The sequence below is a fragment of the Furipterus horrens genome, unplaced genomic scaffold (genome assembly GCF_987537825.1).
Source record: "Furipterus horrens unplaced genomic scaffold, mFurHor1.1.pri manual_scaffold_4, whole genome shotgun sequence".
In the NCBI taxonomy this organism is placed as follows: Eukaryota; Metazoa; Chordata; class Mammalia; order Chiroptera; family Furipteridae; genus Furipterus; species Furipterus horrens.
The window spans coordinates 156,000,522-156,026,372 of record NW_028327174.1 but is presented as its reverse complement, the minus strand read 5'-3'; the positions used below and the strand labels follow the sequence as shown (position 1 = coordinate 156,026,372).

General features: G+C 43.8%; 1 protein-coding gene across 4 annotated transcripts in view; it reads left to right on the top strand.

Annotated features, from left to right (window-relative positions):
• Positions 1–25,851, top strand: part of APBA1 (amyloid beta precursor protein binding family A member 1) — a 202,919-nt gene that overhangs the window by 137,188 nt on the left and 39,880 nt on the right. For all 4 annotated transcript variants that reach the window (XM_090274160.1, XM_090274162.1, XM_090274161.1 and 1 more), the window contains exon 3: positions 3,950–5,223. In XM_090274160.1, coding sequence (XP_090130286.1) covers positions 4,018–5,223 — 1,206 coding nt within the window. In that variant the 5' untranslated portion in view covers positions 3,950–4,017. The remainder of the gene's footprint in view (positions 1–3,949; positions 5,224–25,851) is intronic.

Genomic DNA, 25,851 nt, shown 5'->3' with positions numbered 1-25,851 from the left:
TGGCTGCCTCTTCCTCCATCATTCAGGCCTCTGCTAAAACATCACATCCTTTGGCCACTATCTACATCTCCTCTGTCACTTTCTGTGCCATTACCATTTTATTTTCTTCATAAACCTTTTCACTATCTGAAGTTATGTTGTTCATTTATGTCACAGACATATTTTCATGATACAGTCTTTCCTATACGTCAGCCAGGCAACTGCTCAGCTAGCTGCCTACTAAAGAACCTGGTACCAAGGAATAGACAGGAATCACACAAGGTAACTGTTATTCACTCAGCTTTTATTGAATGCACGTTCACTCATAGTAGAGCATCAGTATATGTTAGTATCTTATTCACACTCTGATAATCTAACAGAAATATAAGACACACAGAGTAATCAATGGAGAATAATGAACCCAAGTCCCAGAGCCTCAGTTAGCAGGTCCAGGAGACACAACAGTGGGTGAGGGAGCCATCAGCATCTTGCAAGGAAGAATCTCTGGAGCCAGGTGGGCAGCAGGGCAGACAAAGTCCTCATTCCAGCAGGGCAGAGCCTCCAGTGACCAAGGCCAATGAAGATAAGTGTGGCATGCACTCTGGTGTGTGGAGCTTAGCTGTCCAGTGGTCTAGAACTTGCCTCAGTTATACCCTTGAGAGTGATGTACTCCACCCTTCTGGGTCTCTTGATAGGCGTCTTGGCACCCCTGATGGCAAGTGGGGAATTTCCCTAGGAGCCTATCTATGAGTGGTCCCACTCTGCAGACATGGTTATTCTGGTCATGTGTGCAGATATGTTAGCTGTGTCTCCTTGCCAGATGTGTCTGGCATGACTTAGGTCATTTCCCTCTTGAACTAAACTATTATGGCTGACTGGCAGTCACGTGGTTGACATGAGTGACTCCATTTTGTTTTATATACTTTATGCTATCTTGACTGGACCAATGACATTTTATTGGTACTGTTCTTCGCAGTTTATTAACATAATTATGTCTGTTTCCCTCTCCTTTCCATTCACCCCTCCTCCCATTCATTAGAATGGTGGGCTTCCTGAGAGAGAAAAGCCTGTCTGGCTTGGTCACTGCCCTTCCCCAGTGCCTGGAACATTGCCTAGAGGCCAACACGTAACAAATTCATCAACTATAAACTTGCTCTGGGAAAGGGGAGACAGATTCACCAAAGAAAAGGTAGATGTAAAAAATAGGCTGAGGTAAAAGAAGGCAGTTAGGGTCAGTGTCAGAACTCTAGGGTATTAGCATATAGGGTGTAGGTGAAGTGTGGTGATAAGACGTAAGGAGCGACATGGCCAAAGGGTTTTGTTTGCCAAAGGTAAGTAGGACTCAAGCACTCAGTGCCTAGAGTAGAGAGTGGGTCAGGCACTGGTTCAATCAATCCCCAGGTGTGTGACCCATGCATTCACCTAACTCCATAGTGCCTCCATATCCTTATTTTTAAATAAGCTGATAATACTCTCTATATGGAGAATATAACAGTACTCTCTTCATAGGCTTGTGTGAGGATTAAATTATTTATTCTGTAGAAAATACCTAGTAGTGCCTCGTTCATTAATCATTTGTACTATGCGCTAGAGAAGAATTGCTGAAGAGTTTGAGAAATAGAATTCTGGGATTGAGATTTGTATTTTAGAAAGATCATCAGGCTGGCAGTGGGAGGATGGACTGGAGGGAACTGAGGAATTAGTCGAGGGAACAATTGTGTAGACAAGACAGACTAAGGCCAGGCAATGGCAGTGGCAGTGAGGATGATGCAAGAGTTATTAAGACGATGACCTCAGTCATCAGTTTGGGAAAGGAAGTGAGGCAAAGATTCCTGATTGGGTGGCTGGTGGTGCCATTCACCCATACATGAAATACTGGGGGGTGGGCCAGGCTTGGGAGCCAGGGTGAGGAGAGAGGGTGAGGAGACATGACTTGTTCAGCTGTGGCAGGTTGACTTTGAATGCTCTGGGAACTCCAGGGGTAGCTACACAGCAAAGAAAACTCCTAGATCACAATATGCTAAGAAAACTTCCTAGATTGCAGTATGAACTCACATGCTAAGCACTGTACTTATTGGTACTTAATAAATGCTAGCGGTTAATATTTAATGTTTATAATTTTTGCTTTTAAAGTAAATACTGTGAGAAATATCTTTATCTACATCTGAGGGTGGGTTTTTGTTTGTTTGTTTTTAAGATTTCTATAAGCAGAATTACTGGAGCGAAGGTATGTTACCATTTGGAGAATTTAATTTATTTTACCAAATTGCTTTTCAAAAAGGTTGTACCAATACATATTCTCACAATAACCTGGGATTCTTTAAAAACAGCCTTAATATTCTTTTATAAATACCACCCAAAATTTGCTAGGGTATGGGGAACATACCTTAGGGAGAGCAGTTACCTTTTGTACTAACTATGGACATGACCACCAATGTCAGCTCCATCTTTAAACATTGCTAGTTGCCTTTGTACTAGCGAAATTTCTCAAATAAATGCCTGTTATTAATTAACTTGTCAATACCACAATCCATACGGTATTCTTGAAACCATGGCAATAAGTGAAATATAAGCACTCCATCCATAAATACTCCCCTGAGGCTTGGGATGGGGGTATAAAGAAAATGTACTCAGTGAAGAAAGCTCCACTTTACCAAACTACATTATTATAACAGTATTTTCCCCCAACGAACACGTTTTTTGCAACTTTCCTTACCATGATTTAGTGTATGCCCATGCATGGAAATCCCATTTCTTTTGAATCAATAAATGTGCTATGAGGGGGCACTGTTCACTGGTCAAATATAATTTTAACACAGAATAAACTAAAATTTTAATGCATGTAAGAAAATCTTTTTTCACTGAAGACAATGATTTGGTCAGTTCTACACGTGATCATCATGAATTGTTGGCCATTTGGATGCTCTGGATGGTCATTATTGCATTTCTAACACTGACCACAGACAGCTGACACACCACAGAGCAATAGTACCTGGAGAAGTGTTTGAAGTATGTTTAACATCCCTCTCTGTGAATACTAGCTTCATGTTTATTAGACTTAGATTTGTACATTATATGGTTTTTAATCTGTTGTCTTTTTCAGAGAGTCCTTATAAAGGAAACATGGGTAGACTTTTTTTGCCCATGTGTTGTATTCAATGTATGGGGGAAGTGAGCTAGTGTCTCTTTAAGTGTATTAGTCAGAATTCTGGCCTCTAGGGGGGAAAAAAAAGTTTCCTAGTCAAACAAGTTTGGAAAACCCTGACTCCTGTATCTTCATCCCCTTGAATATTCACAATGAACCCGGCAACTCTAAGTCAGCATGTCTCAAACTTATTTGACTGTGGCATCCGTTTTCCCTGGGTACCAGCCTTTAACATCCTGCTCTAGGAAATGAATCCAGTCTCCTATGAAGCCTCTTGAAATAGCCAGTAATGGCAGGATGAGAACCCACTGGTGGGGCTGATAGTCCCCCTCGTGGCTGCTTATGGTATTGGCAGCAACGACTTCAAAACATTTTGAGATTTTTCTCCCCTTGAAATTTAAAGAATCATTTCTAAAGTTATTTAGGATCCTAGTTTAGAGGTTTATCCCTTAGCAGATGGAAAATGTGTCATTCGGCCCATTCAGTTTAGTAGTACTATTTATTCATATGCTTCAGAAATAGAACCTGAAGAGTAAGCATGGTGGAGAACAAAAGCTCTCCTGGGGCTCTCAGTCGGAGCGGTGGGGAAGGGAGAAAGCCGGTCAGCAATTGAACAAGTAGATATGTAATTACAAATTACAGTAGGGGCTACAAGGAAAATGAACTATGTGCTGTCACACTGAGCTTAAATTTGCAATCATTTATTTTAATTGACCCAGATTCAGAAGGGATCAATAGCAGCTGTTTTTACGGCCCTCTTGGTACCCCGCTCAAGACTACAGCCCGAACCACTTAACACCTCTTCCTCCCTCTCGTTTTTTTCAGCCAGGTGAGGCAAAATGAGAGCGCAGTGAGCCGGCCAGCCTCTCTCCCAGCCGTCCCCGACGCCCACCATGAATCACTTGGAGGGGGCCGCGGAGGTGGAGGTGACCGACGAGGCGGCAGGCGGGGAGGTGAACGAGTCGGTGGAGGCCGATCTGGAGCGCCCCGAGGTGGAAGAGGAGCAGCAGCAGCAGCAGCAGCAGCAGCAGCACTATGCGGGCCGGGCCGCGCGCGGGAGCGCTGTCGAGGACCTCCGCGCCCAGCCCGGCGGGCCGCAGGAGGACGAGGAGCGCGGGGAGTGCCTGGCGCGCTCAGCCAGTACCGAGAGCGGCTTCCACAACCACACGGACACGGCCGAGGGCGATGTGATCGCCGCGGCCCGCGACGGCTACGACCCAGAGCGCGCGCAGGACCCGGAGGACGAGAGCGCCTACGCCGTGCAGTACCGGCCCGAGGCCGAGGAGTACACGGAGCAGGCGGAGGCTGAGCACGCCGAGGCCACGCACCGCCGCGCGCTGCCCAACCACCTGCACTTCCACTCGCTGGAGCACGAGGAGGCTATGAACGCGGCCTACTCGGGCTATGTCTACACGCACCGGCTCTTCCACCGGGGCGAAGACGAGCCCTACGCCGAGCCCTACGCCGACTACGGGGGCCTCCAGGAGCACGTGTACGAGGAGATCGGGGACGCACCCGAGCTGGATGCACGCGACGGCCTGCGGCTGTACGAGGAGGAGCGCGACGAAGCGGCCGCTTACCGCCAGGAGGCCTTGGGCGCGCGGCTGCACCACTATGATGAGCGCTCGGACGGCGAGTCCGACAGCCCCGAAAAGGAGGCCGAGTTCGCGCCCTACCCGCGCATGGACAGCTACGAGCAGGAGGAGGACATCGACCAGATCGTGGCCGAGGTCAAACAGAGCATGAGCTCTCAGAGCCTCGACAAGGCGGCTGAGGACATGCCGGAGGCCGAGCAGGACCTGGAGCGCGCCTCCACCCCGGGCGGAGGCCGTCCCGACAGCCCCGGGCCGCAAGCGCCAACGGGGCAGCAGCGGGCGGCGGGCACCGCGGGCGGCGAGGCGGTGCAGCGGTACAGCAAGGAGAAGAGGGATGCCATCTCGTTGGCCATCAAGGACATCAAGGAGGCCATCGAGGAGGTGAAAACCAGGACCATCCGTTCGCCTTACACCCCCGACGAGCCCAAAGAGCCCATCTGGGTCATGCGCCAGGACATTAGCCCCACCAGAGATTGTGACGATCAGAGGCCGGGGGATGGAGATGTAAGTGTGTGCACGTTCCCGCTAGCTCAGCTCTGCGCGTGGTCAGGAGGGGAGACGGGTGCTGTGTGGTCTTGTTTGTCATTGGGAAATGACTGTGAGATAAATGGTCTGTGGGGATGCTAAAAATGTGTTCGCCGTAAGCCTCAAAAATAGCTTGCATGTACGTGCGAGTGAAAATAGAGACAGACTCCTAGAAACAGGATGACAGCTATGGGGGAGGGAGGCTGGGGGTGGAGGGATCCGGCAAAAAGGAAAAAGGACTCATGGACATGGACAACAGTGTGGTGATTGCAGGGGGGAGAGGAGTATAAGGGGTTAAATGGCAGTAAAAAATACAATAAAAAATTAAAAATAAATAAAAATAAAACGCAGCTGGCCACCAGCAAAAAAAGAAAAGGAACACAGGTGGCTGGGAGTTAAAGTGTTGAAGGTGCTTATCAGACCTCCAAGGGATTGCTGTGATCAGTGCTTCTCAAACTGCTGCCAGAGCTCTTGTTCAGAGATGGGTTTTTAGGTGCACCCTCCACCTCCACCCCATCCCCCGCCCTCCTTTCTCATTTAGAAGGTCTGTGGTGGGACCTGAGAATTAGTATTTCTAATGTAAACACTCACACAAGTCCTAATTGAATAAGGAGAGACTTTATTGGAAAGGAGTATTGCAAAGGGGAGGAAGGTACTATTGTAATGGGGCCGAGGGGGTGGAGGGAGGACTAGCAGCAGGAGAATCTCCAACTAAGATCTGCAGGAGTATCTAGGTTTAGGCAAAAAGGACAGGTATGAGGAAGTGGGAAGAAAGCATGTCTTGAATGCATTTGCAGATAAGAAAATGTTTTAACCTGAGACCAGCATATTGTCAGAAAGGGCCGTTGAGGAGGGGTTGTAGACTAGCCAATGTTCAACTCCCTAGAGGAAGGAGAGAAGCTTAACCAAAGACTGGTTAACAAGTATTTTGTTCTGATTAATCCAAAGTTCAGCAAATGGGAATGTGGGGGGTCTGTGTCTGGCTCTGTCATAGGTAGAGAGGGGAGAAAACCTATAAATGAGTCGTATGTAAATTATATGGGGTGGAGGGTTTTTTGCAGTAAGCTGTTTCCAAAACAGCCCTGGGCTCACAGGGCTCAGGGGAAGTTCAACATTGTCATTAACAAGTTCCCAGGTGATGCTGATGCTGCTGGTCCCAGGACCAGAATTTGAGAACCACTGCTTTAAAGAACCAACCCCCTGACAGGTTTGGTGCAGTTAGTGTGGCCTCTTCAGAGGAAATATTTTAGACTCCTTTTCTGCCAGGAATTTCTGCAGTTTTTCACCCACCTGTGCCTCAACGTGGCTTTCAGTAAGTGCTTAATTTTCACTTCCAGTAGTACCAGGGTGTCCTTTTCATGTCACAAAAACATGTTTTTGGTTTTAGACTGAATTGTGTTTCTTCGTGAAGAGCTACAGAAAGCTATTGCTGTCCCTGTCAACATTTTATTTTTCATTTTTGAAATCCTTTAAAATTTGATAATGTGGCAAGCTTGAGTGTTACAATCTATTCAAAATAAATCAAGAAGACTAACCTTTGCCCCACTACCTAGTTATAAAGATTCTCTTCCTGCTCCGACTCTCACATTCCCATTCTCCTGAAAAATTTTTCAACAATTTCAATTAACATGGGAGCTTGGAGTTAAAAAAAAAAAAAAAGGGCCAGGAGGTCAAATTCAATTTCATTTAGTACTTCATTTTATGATTGCACTTGGCTATTTCTCAATATATCTTTTGGGGTAAGAAACCATTATTAGAAGCTGTTCACTTTACTTATACGAGAAGGGCTATGCAGGTCAGGGAGACATCACTTACCTCCTCTTTAAGTAATAATCAACATGTGCTATTAGCTGATTAAATCTCTGGCACCTTTAAGGAAAGGCTGGAAACCTGTTGGGAAAGGTTCTACATCCTCCCCAGCAAGGGGGCAGCATTGGGTCAGTTAGTTCCAGGATGTCCTGTACCTCTTCTTTTTTCTAGGCTTCACATCCAAAAGGTTCAAAACAGGTGTGCTCACAGGTAGACTTCCCCTTGATGTCCAGCTGTTTCCAGGTTCCTCCCAGCTAGTAGGGAGGGATTGCAGCAAGCATTTTGAAAATGAAGTAAAAATGGAGCAGGTTTTCAAAAGTAGGGAGCTGGCAAGAGGCCTAGTTCTACGTTCTTTTCGAAACTTGGAAAAAGCCACAGAAGCATTGAATCCAGATGCTGGCCTCTTCCCTCGGCTTTCTCACAGGAAACAACCAGCTCACCCGTGTTGTCCCAGTAGTCTCATGATGAGTCCACAGCACAGCCTACACTGGGGCCGGAGGCTTGCTTTTATTCATTTATACCAGGACAACAAGTTAATCCTCTCACACAGTGTTCCATTCTAAAGGTAAATTAATTATAAAATATTAGAGATGCTCTAGAAACCCATACTCTCAGAAATTCAGCTTGATGCTAAGAAATTGGTAGTAAGGCTTTCTGAATTATGAATAATCAAAGCAAAACCAGAAACCTAACCTGTGCTTTACAATATTCCACCAGTCAGTTCTAAGCCATTTGAATTTTGGGGTTGTATTTTACCTGTCATGCCATATCTGTAGGAAAGAGCTTCATTTGTTTACTACTTCTTTGATGGTATTATGGGGGGAAAACATAAGTATATATGTTCTGTTGATTTCCACTTCAGCATCAAAAAATATTTACTGAATGCTCATTCCTTGTAGAAAATGGAAAGCACTATTAAAAGCAGTGTGGTCTGAAGTTTGTGTGGGGAGTACTTGTTAAAAATACAAAATACTGCCTTTCCTTTCCAAATCAGAATACCTCAGTGGGCCCCAGTGATGTGGGGCGTGGGTTTTTTGTTTTTGTTTTTGTTTTTGTTTTTTTCTAGTTGTGTTGTGTTTTGTTTTGTAAATTCTTCCTGTAATTCTTAAGCATATAAAAGATGAAGAGCCACTGATTTAAAGGGAAAAAACTGTATCATCTAAGCAGTTTCCCTATATAATATCTGTGGATTTGAGACTTAACTTCATTAGTACAGGTACAGTTTTAACTAAAGGGGCTGTCCTACTATGGTTATGGTCAGCAGACCTGGAGAAGTAACCCTGCAGTTCTTATTACAAAAGCAGTGCCTTCTCAGTGGGCATGACTAGAAACTATAGTGAAGCACAGAAAAACCAGTCGCCTAACCACTTGCCAGAGATAACTGCTGAGAGCTAAATCTGCTTTGAGCACTACTTTTAATTCCCTCAGAACTTTAGCATTTGTCTCTTTACTTGGAGCAAACTGATTTTTGCTTTCTGGTGACTTGTACAGAATGCGAAGATAGGATTGCTCATTAGCAAGAACTTATTGAACATATACTAGATGCTCAGCACTGAGGGAAAATAGTTTTCTGAAAATTTAAAAAATGCTTATTAGTGATTTGCTTCTAGCAAAGACTTTCTTTTTTTTGAGAGATGGGTTTGAAAACTACCTAGCATCCCTCTTCCTTAAAAAGATTGTTAACGAATGGCCAGTTCTGCAAAGTTCCACAGCCTCCTGATCTCTTTTTAGGCAACAAAGTCCTTCTGAGTAGAGAACAGTCACGGCAAGATCAGAGATGGATGGTAGCGGCACACAGCCTTAATTGGAGGGTGTCGGCTACTTTGAGTGGTGTATTCTGCAGCTTGAAATAGTGTTTATTTTTGCTCGCTCTTAGAGCTACACTAAAATGACAGTAAAATAATAAAAAATATGTAAAGCCACAAGCACCAAGAGACAGAGGAAATAGCAGCAGGCTGAGAACAACAAAATTTTGGAACACCAAAGTGGTGACTGGCTGTGGTGGCCATTAGTGCTCCCCGGTACGTCCAGTTGCCCTCTTCTCCCTGCACCACACTTCCTCATCCCCTGAAGCAGGCACAGCCCATGGAGTAGGAGCAATGACAGGCGATGCCACTTCTAGCCAGAAGCAGCTGAGAGCGGTGTTCTCTCCCTGAAGCCTCATGTCACAAGACTCGGCCTCTATCAGCATGGGTCCCAAGTGGCCATGATGAAAAGGCCCCCTGCTGACCCTGTGGACGTGCAGTGTGAGAGAGGAATCAGCCTTTATTGTTTGCCGCCTTGGAGATCTGGTGGTTTGTTGCCCTAGCATAGCCTGATCAGTTCTGACAAGGACACTGATAGGTTTCTGTTTTATCTTCTCTGCTGAGTGCCTGTAAGGATCTGTGCTGTGGACCCCCAAGGAAGGCTTGGGAATTTGAGACACCAGACGCCTCAAATAGCAGGAGTATGGTTGGGAAAAGAGGATTGTTTGAAAGTCTGTCCCAGGAGAGGTTGGATTCCAGATCCCTTGTCCAGCTCACCTGGCCAGGTGACCACTCCTCCCCCAGCCCGCAGAAGATGGGAGGTTCACTGTAAGGAAAGGGTAAACCAGGGAAGCGCTGGAACTGGGGACACCAGCCACAGCTGGAACTGGGCATGAAGAGCCATACAGAATGCAAGGTCTGGGACACAAGCAGTGGGACTCAGAATGCCTTCGAGGTCTTAGCTGTCAAACTTAGGACCTACCCAACTGCAGAGATCAGAGTGTTCCTCTCTGGGGAAATGGGCCCTAGAGACAATACCTCCAGATGCTCATGTTTGGGAGTTTCCAAACATAACACCTGAGTCCCCACCAGATCACCCCGTAGTAAAGGTTACTGCCACACATGGGCTTTTTGAGGCACACTGTTAAATATACATGAACATCCAAGGATCACCAGACATTTGAAGAACATCTCCAACATGAAAGACAACGTCACAAAAAAAGCAAATGGAAAAAGGAACTTGGAGAAGTAAAGGCAGTGTTCAGAGCAGAAGAAAACTATAAAACACTTAGCAATAGCCTCAGAAAGGAAAGAGATTAGGAAGCCATTAAATTAGAATAGGCCATTAAAAATTTTTTTTAACATTTTCAGCTAAAAAATATGACAATGACAACAGAAATTTAAAATTAACATTTTTTAAATCCTTCAGTAGGAAGGTTACAAGACAAAGTAGAAGAAATCTTCAAGAAAATGGAACAATGAGGGCAAAAGGATGGAAAATAGTAGGAACACAGAAAAAATGGAGAAATTATGAATGACATGAGCATTTCCTGATTAAAAGATTCCACTGGGTACCTAGAACAATGAAACTAAAAAGTTCCACAGAAACTTCAGAACACAAGGGAGAAAGAGAATATCCTGCAGGCTTTCAGGAAGGTAAAAAGCAGGTTAAAAATGATCAAGAATCACAGTGGTGTTGGATTTCTCAAAAAACTGGAAGACCTACCCCCTAGTCTAATTTCCAATTAAGTGAGAAGGTAGACAAAGATGTTTTCCCATATGCAGGGTCCCAGAAAATGTACCTCCTGTATACCTTTTCTCAGGAAGCTGCTGGACAGTTGCTCCCCCTAAATGGGAGCATAAATCAAGAAAAAAGATGCAAGACCTTGGAAACAGGATCCAACATGGGAAAGAGACCAAGGGACTCCCAGGGTGATGGAGAAGGAGATCCCAGGTGACAGCTGTAACGCAGGCCAAAGCAGCAACCAATGCAGTGTGGCCTAGGAGGTTTCCAGAAAGAATGGAAATGATAGATTTCCTAATATGATTGCACTGAGGGGAACCTTAGATTGTTTTAGAAGAGTTTCGCATGAATTATTAATTAGTACACAGAAAACTAAATGAATGGAAAAACAATTCAGTTATTTTTCTCACTAAAAACAACTGTTATACAGGCAAGAAATGCAATAATAATAAAATGCGTGTGTCTCAGCAGAGAAGAGCAAGTTCACAGTCTTCAGACTACATGCACTGAATATTGATTAACCAAAAATTGTAATATTGAGAGGATAAGAGAAGGTGAAGTACAAAAGTGGTAAATCCTAGTCTTTTATAGTAAAAGCCAAGTCTGAAATTGAAAAATCAAGGTGAGCCAGTGTAAACATGCTACTTATGAGTATGATAGTAAATACTAGAAGAAATGCTCAAAGACTTAAGAGCAGAAAGAGTCAGGGAAAAGGGCCTTGGTGTTTGCCATAAACTAGACAGTATTCTTTGACTTTAAAAAAATATTCATGTATTTCTTTGCCTTAAATTAAAAATATAAAAGAGTTGGAATAATTATTCAGAGATCACCCACTGTACAGAAGGATCCTTTCATTGTTACTCTTTTCCTTTAAAAGGGGGGGGGGGTGAGGCAAACACTTCTGTATTTTATATGTACAATTTTTAGAAAAATGACTTTTATTAACTATAATACAGTAAGATAAATGATCTGACTTTTCCATTTTAATTTCATGCTCTGTGTGTGTATGGATTAAGTGCACACACTTCCATTTGGCTTACATTATTACACACACAGGAGTAAAGAAGTAAAAAGTAGGTCAAGGCGGGGGCCGTTCCACTTAAGGTGAAGAACCTTAATTGGTAAGTGGGTTTACACTTCAACAATGCAAACCCTGAAGCGTTTGGGAGCTGTGGGCTCTTAACAGGGCTCCAGTTTGGAAACCACTAAACACATGTGGGAAGGATAGCAGGAAGGTACCAGTGACTGCAGAGGTCAAATGTGGATGCATTCATTTCTCCTCAGGTTGTATAATTATTTAGGTTAATGGTTTTTGCTGTAAAAATGAGATGTTTTCAAGGTGACTTCCTTTACCAGGGTACATTTAATAGCCCATTCTACAACTTAGGATCAGCAATAAATTGCTGTGTCTCTGCCAATGGAGAGTAATGCTCAATGTAAGAGACTTTGGTTGTCCGTAACAACAGCACCAACAAAAATGAGCGATTTTTCTATGAACTGAAAGGACCTGATGTGACCAGCATAACATCTTACTGTTGCAACTTCAAAAGGAAAAGGCTTGACCTTGAAATCTCTTTTGGAGAACAAATAATTCATTTCAATCACAAGAAAACAAGAGGAAATAGGAGAATGTGTGCTTTTGCTCTCTCCTCCTGGGTTTGAAGTATTATCTTTGATTATTTTAACTCGCCTTTAGAGTTTCACCTGTCAGTTCAGCTCCAGGCAGGCACTGTTTACAAGGCTGGGCAGGTGCCTCCCCACTGACATTAGACCATGGCCATGTTAGAATCACCAGAGCAAACTTGTCCAATGATCTGCACAGCAGAAGGCAAGGGCTCCAATTACTTTGTGCTCCATGGCATGAAAGTAAGTGATGGGAAAGATTGGTTTTTTTAACCCCCAAGTTTCAATTTTTTCTCTTCATCTGACTCTGCTCCCAAGAGGAATCTTTCTCAGCTTTTTAATGGATTGTCTCACTAGTCAGTGTCTATGTGAAACTGTGCCAGGAAGTGACAGGCCAACCAGCAAGGAAGGGAATGGACGATTTAGCCAGAGAGAATTTTATTATCACTTTCTAGATAGAAGTGCAGCACACAGGACCGCGGTTTGGATATCTGACATGTTCTCTTAATAAGTTGGGGCTCAAGAAATGTCCCAGTAGTTTTTAGAAAAATTATGTCAGTTCCCCCAACTATGCACTGAACATTTTCTATGATAAGTGGACTGGGTTATGTAGGGGAGGAAGGGAAGGTGCAGGGAGAGGAAGAGATATATCAGAGATAATTGAATTCCATATGTAACCCAATTAAATTCTGGGCCCATGTAGTCCTGGGGAATTCTGAAATGTGATTTATCTATAAATGTGATTATCTTCAAAATGAGAAGAAATACTCCCATTGCGAGTGCAGCTGGCAACATGTTCTTAATACAAAAAATGTAGTTTCTCTGTCCACTTTCTTTGAAACACAGTTTTCACTGACACTTTCCTGAGAGCAGCCACAGAGAGGGTGTTGTTTTATTTCAGCAAAGACCACCTCACTCTCCTAAAGAGTCCCACTGGCAATTTCTCTCTCTGGATTTTCCCCACATTGAGAAACAGGCTCTTCACTGCCTGCTTGGCATGTCCCATTGACCTCTTGAGTTGGTCAGTCTGTGCCAGTGGGACACCAAAAATGGATTAAATCAGGCTGGGAATGGTTCAAAGAGGTTTGGGGCCAACCTGGGCATTTTTACCTCAGTTTGCCAGATGGAATGGCTGACAAAGCTGGGTCATGTGATCCTGTAGTCTTGACGAGCTAGTCACTGTCTTTGACACATTTCACAGAGCTTTAGACGGCAAATCATCCTGGATGTCTCATGCCCTTTGGCTTAGACAAAGATAAGGAGATTCCGAGATTCCCCAGGAAGTAAAATCCCAGGTGTGACGAGGCAGCCCTCACTGGACTGAGACCATATGGCTTCTTTGGCATGTAAGGAACGAACACACACACACACACACACACACACACACACACACACACACACACACACACACACACCCCCTTACTCACTGACCTTGTACTTACAGATTCAAAATCTACTTCTGCTTATCCTCACTTGCCTCCAACCCACGCTTTGTACCACACTGGCTCTCACCTTCATCCAGATCACCTTTCCCCCATTCAGTACAATCAGGGCCCTGCTTTAAATAGAAACATTCCAGGATTCCAGACTTCACAATTAGCATCTCTGGAGGTAGGATCTTGCCATCAGTGTTTCTGAGGCCCAGTCAAAGTAACCACCAACTTAAACTCTAGGCTACAGCTGAACGCTTGATTCTTTCCTATCTTACTATTCATTTGTCTTATATGCGTTAGCTTGCTGCCTCTCCAATTCATTGTCAGTCTGTTGAAGGCACAGTGTCTTATCCTCCTCTTGTATTGGAGGAAGTCACACAGAGTTGATGCTCAGTAACTAGTCATTATATGTCAAGATTTGCCCTACAGTTGACCTGCAGCAGCTAACTTGAGTTGCTCACCTGCTTTCTTCTTGGCCTCAGTTCCCCCACCAGTAAAATGAGTTATTAGGTTTATCTTCCAGGATGACTCTGGCAGAAAATGGCTTTGCAGATATTAAAGTTCTCTATGGAAATGTGAAATAAGAATCACAAGTCTGGTGTATTCGTTGCTCAGCAGGTCAAAGCTCACTTAACATTTAGGGCTGGTAGGTGACAAACTGAATTAGGGGGGGTTGGCTGTTAGCACCTCCTTCCTCCCCCTCTCCAGGCTGGTGTTTCCTTTCTGCTTTCCACATAGCTCAGAGCCCTCCTGTGCTTTTCCTGTCCTGCCAGGCCTGCTTATGCACTCCAAATGACCATGACCAAGCTCTCCACTTCCACCTTAAGCAGCAATATATTGTTAGCCTTTTTTCCAGGGCTGGTCTAATTAAGTCAGACAAAACTGCTAACTAGAGATAATGGCAACATGCATGACCCCCTTCAGATAACATTTACCTTTTACTGGCATCTTCAATTCCAGAGACCAATTGGAGAAAATATTTTGAGGCAGGAAACCAGTTGGCACTAACACTTCTTAGTCAGAAACCAGCCACTCTTGCTGAGAAGGAGCTATTGTCAAAACCCTGGGAAGTGAGGGCCTGCTGTTAACACCTGCCTCACTCATCATGTGCACTTCTGTGCCCAACTATTTTTTTTTTAATTTTGAGAAAGATGATGTAAAGAGCGTGGAGGAACATTCTGCGTTTATCTGGGCCTTGATTTCCTTAACATCGCCTCCTCCTTGTCCACTCTCCCTTTCCCCCTGCCCTGAATTCAGCATGAGCCTACATGGATTTTTTTTAACTGTTGCTAGGAAACTATTGACCAAGGTCAAGTTCACATGCTAATTCATTAAGGCTTGTTAGCAGCATCTTATCACAATGACCTTGCAGTTGTGTTTTCAGATTTACAAGGGTGAGTAAAAAGAATTGCTTTACTGCTGGAGGATTCTTTTTTCATGAAAGATTCCTGTTAAGGCAGGGGTCCCCAATCCCCAGGCTGCAGACCAGTATGCCATTGGCCTGTTAGAAACTGGGCTGCACAGCAGGAGGTGAGCGATAGGCAAGGGAGCAACACATCCTGTCCCACCCCACCCCACATAGAGTCTGTGGAAAATTTCTTTTCCACGAAACCAGTCCCTGGTGACAAAACTGTTGAGGATTGCTGTGTTAAGGTACTCTGAATTAAGAGAGTCCCTCTTACTGATCCACCCTCCTCAGCGAGTTCTAGCCAGCCATAGTTTTTCCAGGAAGTGGATAACAAGAGATGGAACTGAAATGGGATCTGAAGTCAAATAGACAGACTTTAGGATGAATTTATATTGTGTTGGGACCTGACTTCCCTAAGTAGATCAACTGCTAGCTGGCATGTGATGTATTCTTGGCATTTGAGGGTGGGGATCTAGGGTAGTTATCTCCATTCTGTGTCTGCTTGTGGTTGAAAAGAACTAGACTCCTTGCATCCTTATCTCAGACTGTTCTGCCCTCCTATGGAAGAGTAGACATCCCAGTGTTGGCTCTAAAACCTACTTTGTTCTCTTCTATGATTCAGACTTTGTATAAAAAAGTTGGTTGGCAGACACTCCAGGTCAGCATCCCAGAAGCTTAACCAGAAGCATAACCTTAGAACCAAAGGATCTGCTGTCAGGATAGCAAATATGGGCCCCAGTGTATTTTACTAAGCAGACCTCAGAAACTGATAGGACACCTCTCCTTAGACAAGTGAATGATATCGACGGACTAACACATGTTCTCAACCACCCACCATGCAAAGCCCATAAAGTGATTGCATTGAGTTGTTACAATTATTATATGGAATAGTTGTTCCCCTACCAACACTTTTGGGTTTAATCGAGCACCAGTTAACATATAGGACATTGTCTGTGAATAAGAAATAGGGCCTGGCCACAAAACTCTGCTGGTCATCATTTTGTCAGTGAACCAGGGGAATTGTGATGACTATTCCCTCGTTACAAATTGAGTCTGTCTCACAATTGATCATCCACTCACTCATCAAAAATTTTTGAGTTCCTCCAAAAATCAGGCACTGTGCAGGATCCCAGGGAGACAGCAGCAACTGAGATTCAGGCTCTGGCTAAAATAGACATGCGCCCTGCCTGTACGTAGTCTATGATCTACTCTAGGCTAGTCCTTTGTTGAGCCCTCAGCCGAAACCTCCAAGCTTCCTCTGCTCTTGAGGCTTTCATCTGAAGCCTTGTTTGGTATTTTAGCTATAGCTGTCTCCTGCTGCATAACAAACCGCCCAGAACTTAGTGGCACAAAACAAGCGACATTGAATTCTCACAGTTTCTGTGTCCAGAATCTGGCTGGCATGGCTTCACTGGCTCTCTGCTTTAGGGTCTCTCCAAGGCTACAATCAAGATGTCAGTGGCCTGTGGTCATCTTAAGGCTCTTCTGGGGAAAGACCTGCTCCCAAGCTCATGTGTTCATTCAGCTCCTCATAGGCTGTTAGACTTCCCAACTGACTATTGGCCAGAGGCATCCTTGCTTTTCTGCCACATGGGCACGCTCCCACATGGCAGCGCTCTTAATAGTATGCAGGGCAAGGACACCATAGTGTCTGATAGCAAGAAGGGTCCGAATACTGGGAGGTGGGGATCAGTGAGCACCATCGAGGAACCTGCCTAACATGTTTGGTTCTGTCATTACCTTTGTCAGCCAAGACCTGCTGGGCTTAAAACCTGAGGACACAGCAGCTGCTGGCCTTGTCAGCCATTCCCAACTCCAGGGCTGTATTTATTGTGTCTGATTGAGAATAGGCAGGTCTGCAGATTCTGAAATGACAGGCAGAACGAAGCCAGAGTGGGGAAAAGGGAACAGGTGTGTGAGCTGGTGCAGGGATGGGGCAGGTGGTGGTGCCAGGAAGAGCTGGGCCTCAGAAGGGTCTGTGCTATGGAACTGGGAAGGACGAGGGAGTGTCCTGAAGGCACAAGCATGTTCGTGTGGGTACTTCATAAGGAGAAGGATTTTAACTCTATTCTCAAGGGACTGCCAATGTCTAAAGAATTTGCTGTAAGACTCATTTATAAGTTATGGCAGAGCTTTTCAACCAGTGTGCTGATCTCCCTGAATTTTGGGGATGGGGCAAACTGGGCCACCAGGCATATTGCCTGCGCTCCCAGCAGCTGCTTCTGGGGCTCCAGAGCTTTTGAGTTGACATATGCCATGATGCAAAAAAGGGTGAGAGGCACAGAGTGAAGGTGTCTTGTTGGTGCAGAGAGAGCAGGAGAGAACAGGTCTTGAGGCTGCTGTCATCTTAGTGCCTTGGTTTCTCCCCCCCGGGTGTGGATCCTACTCTTTATGCTCCCATCTCAACCACCTCCTTGCAGCGGATGAAGTTTTCCATCACGGGTGTTATTCATTATTGATGAGGCATGGAGAAGGCAGTGGTGAATAATTGAACAGGTTTCAGGTGCCGACTGAACATGAAAAGGGAGGAAAGAATTCTGAATTGGGACGCCAACAGGACACTGTACGGAGATGCTTTCTATAACTTTCCAGAAGGCCCAGCAGGGTTTTTCGCAGTCTAGTGATTTTCAGTCTATGTGTGATGGTGCCTCTCTGATTAATAACTGAAAAAATTATAGGCTTTCCACAGCAGCAGTGAAAGTTATAATGGCTTCATCCTGTCCTGAGTGGTTCATGAATCAAAGCTACATTTTCAGAGTGATAGTGGGGGAAATGGCTTCACCCATGAGCTGGGGAGAAATAAATGTTAGGGGATGTTCAATCTGGATATTTGAGAATCAACACCCAGAGATTTTCTTTCTTTTAAATAATAAATGGATCATGGACAACGGAGAGGGGATTGACTGTCGGTGATTAGGATGGGCTGGGTGGAGGGGGCAAAGGGGAAAAAGAAGAAATTGAAACAACAGTAATAGAATAAATAATAAAATAATAGTAATTAATGGAAAGAATAAAGAGTTTTGAGAGATGCCCAATGCTATAAATTAGGAGGGAATGCCTCCTGCACTGCTCACCATTTTGAAAAAGGCTGTTTTGAGTGGGGGCACCAGGCAGACCTGGACTGGAGTAGGTGTGGTCCAACTGACAGCAAGGTGGTCAGAAACACCAGGTCAAAGGAGTGGGGAGAGAGACGTGCCCAACGACAACCCTGCTCTGATCCTGTGTCTCCCCGCGGCCTGCAGTTGCCCAGAGCACAGGAAGCTGTCCACAAGCATGGGTGGCTTTTCCAGCTGTCAGTTGTTCAGGTCCTTCACTTCTCTTTTTACTACCTTTTGACACTATCACAACTCACTAACCAAACAAGTGGACTCAGACCTGTCAGCATGCCTGGTAAAGACTTTGGTGAGCAAGAAGGCTGAAGCCATTCATGAAGACAAGTGTATTGGATGTCCTGTGCCTTTCATCTTTCACGAATCCACACGCTTCCCCGTTGCCATGGACCTCTCAGGTAGATTCGCTCTGGAAGATCTCTGTCTGTCTGCCTCCTGCCCTCTGCTTTCAGAACAACTCCGCCTACCTCAGTTTACCTCCAGCCCAGCTCCATTCGTACTTTTTGAACTTCCTCTAGTCTGCTGAGGACCAGCAGATATGGTCCAGCTCTTGAACCCAGTTTGGGATTACTTGTCAGTTTGGGTCACACCGTGCTTGCCCCGGGGGGCCGCTTTCTTCTCTGTGTTTGTGTAGCTGGTTTGCGATATCCCCTAGTTCGGGTTGTAGTGAAAGGATGTTAAGAGGCACGCAGCACACGTGAAGAGGCAGTGAGGGGCCACTTCCAGCATCCTGTGTCCCCAGGAGCCCAGGCCCTGGCTGTCCACAATGTTCTCTTAAAATGCCCAGGTGTGTTCTAACATGGGTCCTGAGAGAGCACCTTTTTTTCAGTCCTGCCCTTTTCTTCCACATGAGCTGAGTGCTTTTTTCACAAGTTCTATAAACATAGCACAGTTTAGATATGTGAAAGTCTCTGGTAGCACCTCAGAACCGACTTTATTTTCCCCAGAAATAGTAGGTGTCACTGCCAGAAGGGGTAAGCCAGCCCTTCAGGAGAAACATCAGGTGATGATCATCAACCAGTCATGCATGACCGGCTGCACCATTTGGCCTGGGAGGGGTTAACGAGGACGGGTCAGACACCCTGGGAGGTGGTCACAGCTCCCATTACAAGTTGCATTATTGACTGGGGCATCTAACACCACTGGAAATAATCCACCAGACGGGCATTGAGGTCAGGAATTCGCCTCAGCTCACAAGTGGATGCACCAGAGCTGGTCCTGCTGCCCTGAAAGCACCCGTGAAGATGGAGAATTTTTGGATGTACCAACTTGAGTGTCAGGAAGATGAGGTACGTGGCTCCTCGGGCTTCAGAATGATGTTTACTGCTTTGCCTTTTCTTTTCTTCACCTAGTTATGTCAAATTGTAAATTGTTCTGTGTGTCCCTCAACAGTAGCAGTAAGTGAACAGAACAGGAATAGATCAGGGGAGTGGGCAGTTTCCAGGACGGAAGGAATGTAATCAGCTTTGCCTGTTGCTTGGAAGTCCCAGAGGACCTGCAGAGAGAAAGGGCTGATCACTTAGAAAGATGTCATGCCCTTTACCTTCTCCCCACCAGTGTTGAGTGCTTACTCTCCGTGTCCTACTAAACAGGCTCCTTTGGGCACTGCAGCCTCCAGTTTTTTGCTCTGTGTTGTGTTTTTTGCTTCCATGGTGCTAATGAAAATGCATGGAGGGTAGAGCCTTGCACGTTAGGAACTACTTTGCTGGTAAATGAGGTAAAAGGCATAATGTAGCCTGTACAGTGCCTGGCTCTTAGAAAGCCCTCTTTAATTTTTCTTAGCTGATAATGCATTATTACAGCAAATAGTTTGCCTCTCTTAATATAAACTAAGTGACTCTAGTTTTTCCTCTCACTGGTCTCAGGTCAGGTGGCCTGGGAATGAAAGTGCAGGAAGACCATTGAGAATTGAATGGACCTAGAGGGGGAAATGAGTAACAGAGTCCCTCATTTGTTCATCACAAGTTGTAATGCATTTCGAGTAAATACTGTGCAGTTGTTTCCAAATGAAAACGATAACCTCTGTTTATAGATCAGCTTCATCGAATGATAAGTTATCTCACCTTACAATGATGACTCCGGTTCATAGTTAACTGGTCAGGTTTATTTACTTATTTATTTGTTGCCCTTGATAACATGGCTTCATAAGCCTGGAGCCCTTTTGATGGTGCTAAAATGAATTATTTGTGTGGCACCCCAACAATGAAAGCACCCTCTCTTTGAGGAGATTGCTGCTGTGCAAGGCTCTCTCTGAGCTTCAGGTGGTCCGGTCCTCATGCCACAGCCCTTCCTTGGGTTTAATGGGACCACGCTCCTTGTGGGAAAAGAGAGAATGGGAAGAGCTAGAATATTTTAACTGACAGTTACCTCAAAATGTTCTGTTCATATTAATTGTATTTGTTATAAACATATATATATATATATATACACACATATATATGTGTGCGTGCGTGTGTGTGTGTGTGTGTGTGTGTGTGTGTGTATATATATATATATATATATATATATATATATATATATAAAACACTTCATTAGGCCCAGTCTATTATCATTTTAATGACATAATTATGCCCCTACAATGCCTGTGCTCACTTTCCTCCCTCACCACATCAAAGAAATACAAATGTACATTGATAATATAGTTTGAATTAAGAGTGAATAATTATGGATTGCTTAAGCAGTTTCAATTTTCAGAAGCACAAACATATCTTGGGACAAGGCAAAACTAGTCACTGGGTTTTTTAAAATCTAAGATGAAATAAGGTTAATTTAAAACAACTAAGATCACTGAGGAAAACAATGTATATTTAATTAAGAAAAGGGATAAAGCTGGATAAAATGATATGCACAGTGAAAAGCTACTTGAGGACACCAGAACTAGAGAAGCCCCACACGGGCCCTGGAGGAGAAGTATACCAGAGAACTAAAGTGTGTGCATGGTCTTTCCTGGCTAACCACGCCATAAATTCCATGTAGAAGGGAATGGAATAGGAATGCTCAGGCTGAGAAGGAATTGAATGACAAGGTGCTGGATTACAGTCCATATGAAATGCCACCTTTGAGAACACTTGTTCCTACTGTGTCCACACTACTTTTCCAGTCACATGAGGACACATGATTTGCAAGCAGTGCCTGCCAAAGAAGGGAGACAGACCACAATCACGAGCCAGTGAAGAGAATCCTGCCATGTACAACAGCATGGATGGACCAGGAGGGTATTACGCTAAGTGAAATAAGATGGTCAATGAAAGAAAAGTATCCTTATGACCTCACTTACATGTGGAATCTAAAGAACAAAATGAACAAACAAACAAAATTGAAACAGACACATAGGCACAGTTAGAGAACTGGTGGTTGCCAGAGGAGAGAGGGATTGGGGGGCTGGGGGAAAGAGGTGAAGGGACTAAAAAGCACAAATTGGTAGTTGCAAAACAGTCATGGGGACGTAAAGTACAGCAGAGGGAATATAACCAATAATATTGAGATAACTATGTATGGTTCTAGTTGGGTACTGAAAATAATCAGGGGACCACTGTGTAAAGTATATGATTGTCTAACCACTATGCTGTACACCTGAAACTAATATAAAATAAAAATGAAAGAAAAAGCACATTAAGCCCTGACTGGTGTGGCTCAACTGGTTGGGCATCATCCCTCAAAGCAAAAAATTGCTGGATCAATTCCCGGTCAGGGCACATGCCTGGGTTACAGGTTAGGTCCCCAGTCGGGGCACATATGAGAGGCAAATGATCGATGTTTTTCTCTCATGACAATGTTTCTCTCCCTCTCCTTCTTCTTCCCTTCCCCTCTCTCTCAAAATAAAGTCTTTTAAAAAATACATTAATACCTAAAAATTAAATTAAATTGAAATGAAATGATGCTGTTATTGAACATATGCGTTAAAAAAAGAACTAGTGAAGAGAACCCTGAGCTACATATGGATACAAATACTCAGTGAGCACATAAGTGCAATGCTACGTGTGTTCAGAACCTACTCTGTACACAAACCTATTTTGTGCTTCCTTTTCCTCTGATACAAAGGATTGGTGGCATGCATCCTTCCATATATTCAACACACTTATTGAACACCTGTTGTATATTTTATGGGAAACCCTGTATTAAGCACTTGAAGAAGAAAACATGCAAATTAATCATAAATCCTGCCTTTAATGGTGCTTATTAAAATATCATAATTAGAGTATATTATAAATATTATACAGTGTTACGATATTTTTATAAACTACAGAGGAAAAAGTGATGCATCATAAGAATGGCTCAGATAAAATCCAAGCAATTCTCAAAGAGGATGGATTCCTTTCACCTAAGAATTGGAAAGACTTCATGAAAGAGGTAACATTTGAAATAGCCCTCTGGAGGCCCGTGGACATGTGGAGTTCAGAAGAGCATAAACAAAAGCACTGGGCAGAAACCCGCAGGTTATGTCCAGGGAACAAAAAGTGGTTCTGTGTGGCTTGACGATAGAGAGTAAGAACTACAAGGGCAAAATGGTCAAGAAAGTAAGGCCACACCCTGGAGTACCTTTAGTGCCAAGGTAAAGAGCCTAGGATTTATTCTGCAAGCAAAAAAGGAACCGCTAATGTTTTTTAATAGAGGAATGACTTGCTCAGAGTTTGTTAGAACTGTTTAAAAGTGAGCATTAATAGACACTTAATGTGAAGTCTCTGGTTGTCGGTTTGGGCTGCTGTAATAAGATACTAAAGAGTCAGTGGCTTAAATAACAGAAATTTATTTCTTACAGATCTAGTGCCTGGGAAGTCTGAGATCAGGGTCCAGCTGAGGCAGAGGTGCCTCCAACACCCTAGGCTCAGTTGGAAACTACTCTGTCCAGCAGAGGTTTCATGACCACAGCAGAACAGATTTATCCAGGACACTTTATTATGTCTGGGGGAAGGAAGGTGGCTGCTCTCTTTAGGGGAGAACAGCAATCAGAACTTCTTCCCTCATTCCTTTTATTGAGGAGGATACACATGGGAGATACAAAGTCTAGGTTTATGAATCATCAATAGCTTTTAGGTGTTTGGATTACAGTTGACAATAACATATTACAGAGGGCACAGTGACCAGTCTGTGTCAGGGTCTAGCAAACATCTTGATGCCACACTGGCAGTAGGTGAAAGGTTTCATACATTTCTTGATAGAGATTGTTTATGTTACATTAAAAGATAAGCAGAGCAAGTTCTAAAGCATAATAAGCTTTCTTTAAGTCCAATTCCCACAGAAACCCTCTGAATGGTTTTCGTTTGTGTTCCACACACAGCCTGATGTTGAGACTTAAAGACAAGCACAGCCAGAATGCCGGCGGCTACAATTCAGGCTGGGGCTACAATTCCCTAAACCACAAGGAGTGGTTTCCTACATCCAGCATGGTCAGCTTCTGGTGAGGACCCTCTTGCTGGTTTGCAGATGGCCATCTTCTTGCAGAGAGAGAGGAAACAACTTCTCTCATGTCTCTTCTTATAAAGGCACAAATCTCATTGTGAGTGCTCCACCACCTTAAACCAGTTACCTCCCATAGGCCATACCCCCTAATACCATCTCATTGAGGGTTAGGGTTTCAACATATGAATTTGAAGGGAGGCACAAACATATAGTCAATGAAACTAGTGAAGGTGTGTGGGCTCTTGGTACTTGGGTCTCATGTAGTGTGTTGGGGCTGTTTTAGTGTCTTAAAAAAAAGAAAAACCCAAAGCACCTTATTCAGGTTCCGTGAGTTGTTCCACGTAGGTGAAATTACCGTGATAATTCTGTCCCAGATAGACTTGATAAAATTGTGTAATTTTTAAAGAATTATTTTCTCTTGCCCTTTATTGCAGTGGAAGTTTCATCACTGAGTTTCCTTGGAGGAAAGGGACCAACTTATACTGAACTCGTCAAGGTTGGCTAGAGCCAGCAGGGGTCTTTAACCAGGTGTCTTAAGTTGGTGTGTTATGGACATACATAGCCATGTTATGAATTAATGCTAGAGCAATGCATATGCAGGTTTTCTTTGGTAAATCAATCGCAATAAGAGCATCTCTCTCACCACTCATATTCCAAAATGCTGTTGTGATTGGCAGACAGTGGCCGTGCCAGCAATTGCATACAACCATTGCATATACTGCCCAATCTTAGCTAGTAATGAGCAGCTCTTACCAATATACCAGTTAGAGTCTTGGGGCTTATAAATTAATTTAGAGTCTTTGTGGTATGATTTTATTGAGCCCTTTGTGTGCTTTTTAATTTTATCCATGAATAAAATTTTAATAAAAAAGAGAACAGGACAATGAGATAAAGAAAACATCTCAATTGCTGTGTGTTTTTTGTTGTGAGATTTCTCCCAAAGGAGTGAAACTATTTTTGTAACTTTTGGAATCTTAAAAGACTTATCAAATATTGATTGAGTGCTTTATACCTGCCCAGGCACTGAACTGATCCTGTGTGCATGTTATCACCAGTTAATCCTCCTGTCAACACCAGGAGGTGGGTGATAACTGTTTCCCCAGAGCCATGAGTGGTCGAGCCAGGACTCAGACTCCAGTTAGCCAGATGCTGGGCACTTAACCACTTCACTATCCTGAAACCTAAGTTACAATTTTACTTGTTCTGCCATACTATAAAATTAAAATATCACAGTTTTTCTTTTTTTTTTCATGGAGAAGTATAACTTGTATTCCCTAGAATTACAGTAACTTTTGAAAACAGACCCTAATATTGAAAAGCCAGATCATGGTGGCTTTGAAGACTAGATCCAGTGTCTTAGGAACTGGTTGATTTTTTTCCCCCCTGCCAACCAATAGGCTTTGTTCCAGGGCCTCCCAAGTCCTGGCCTGTGGCAGGAAAGGCTTCTGTGTCTCCTCCACTAGAAGCCTTCCCTGCTCCAGCCAGGCAGGTATATAGCCCAGTCCATCCGTCCCCCAACACACAAACACACTGTCCCGCTGTTCCTGCCTATTCTGGCAGCTGCCCTGTCCCATTTTAACTGCAGGGGGCAGGAATATTTTAAAGAATCACTGCTTTAGTGTACTTTCAGAAGGCTACTTTAAAATTAATTCACTTGAAGCGAGGACTGAGATTTCATAGTGAGTATGGAGAAGAGGGGGTTTGGTTAGAACTTTACCTTGAAAAAACAATTCTAAAAATTATAAACATAAGCTGCTTAGTTTATTTTTTGACTAGTAATATGTAGGTTATAATTCCAACTCTATGTGAATTCTCAGAACAGAGAAGAATTCCTGATTTGGGGAATGGTAATTTTTTTTTTTCTTCAAAAAAAGACATTCCATCACACAATAGAATAGCCTTCTTTGTTCACATGTAACTTTTGCAGCATGATCAGAAAGGGTCCTTTCAATCATAAAGAGGACCAGTTCAGCAAAAATACTTAAGTGCTGACTCAGTTTTCCCAAGGCCTCTCTTAATTACTTGCTCTTAAAAGCATCTGTGACATCCTCATCTTTTCCATTTTTCTGTTCTTTATTGTTAAATGCTGTAACCCCAGCAGCTCCAATTACACTGGGGAACACAATTTCCATTGAGTTAGATCTGACACTTGTTTTTGACTAACTTTTGGCATTAGAATCCAAAAATGACCCCAGTTTTTCTCTATCACGTCAACTTTTTAAGGTACAGGATACCCTCCCTTTGTCCCCAAAATCACACAAAATGTACATGCAAAGGAAAATAAAGAAAAAAATTACCTGAATATACTGTCTATTTAGAGTTATTTTATTCATAT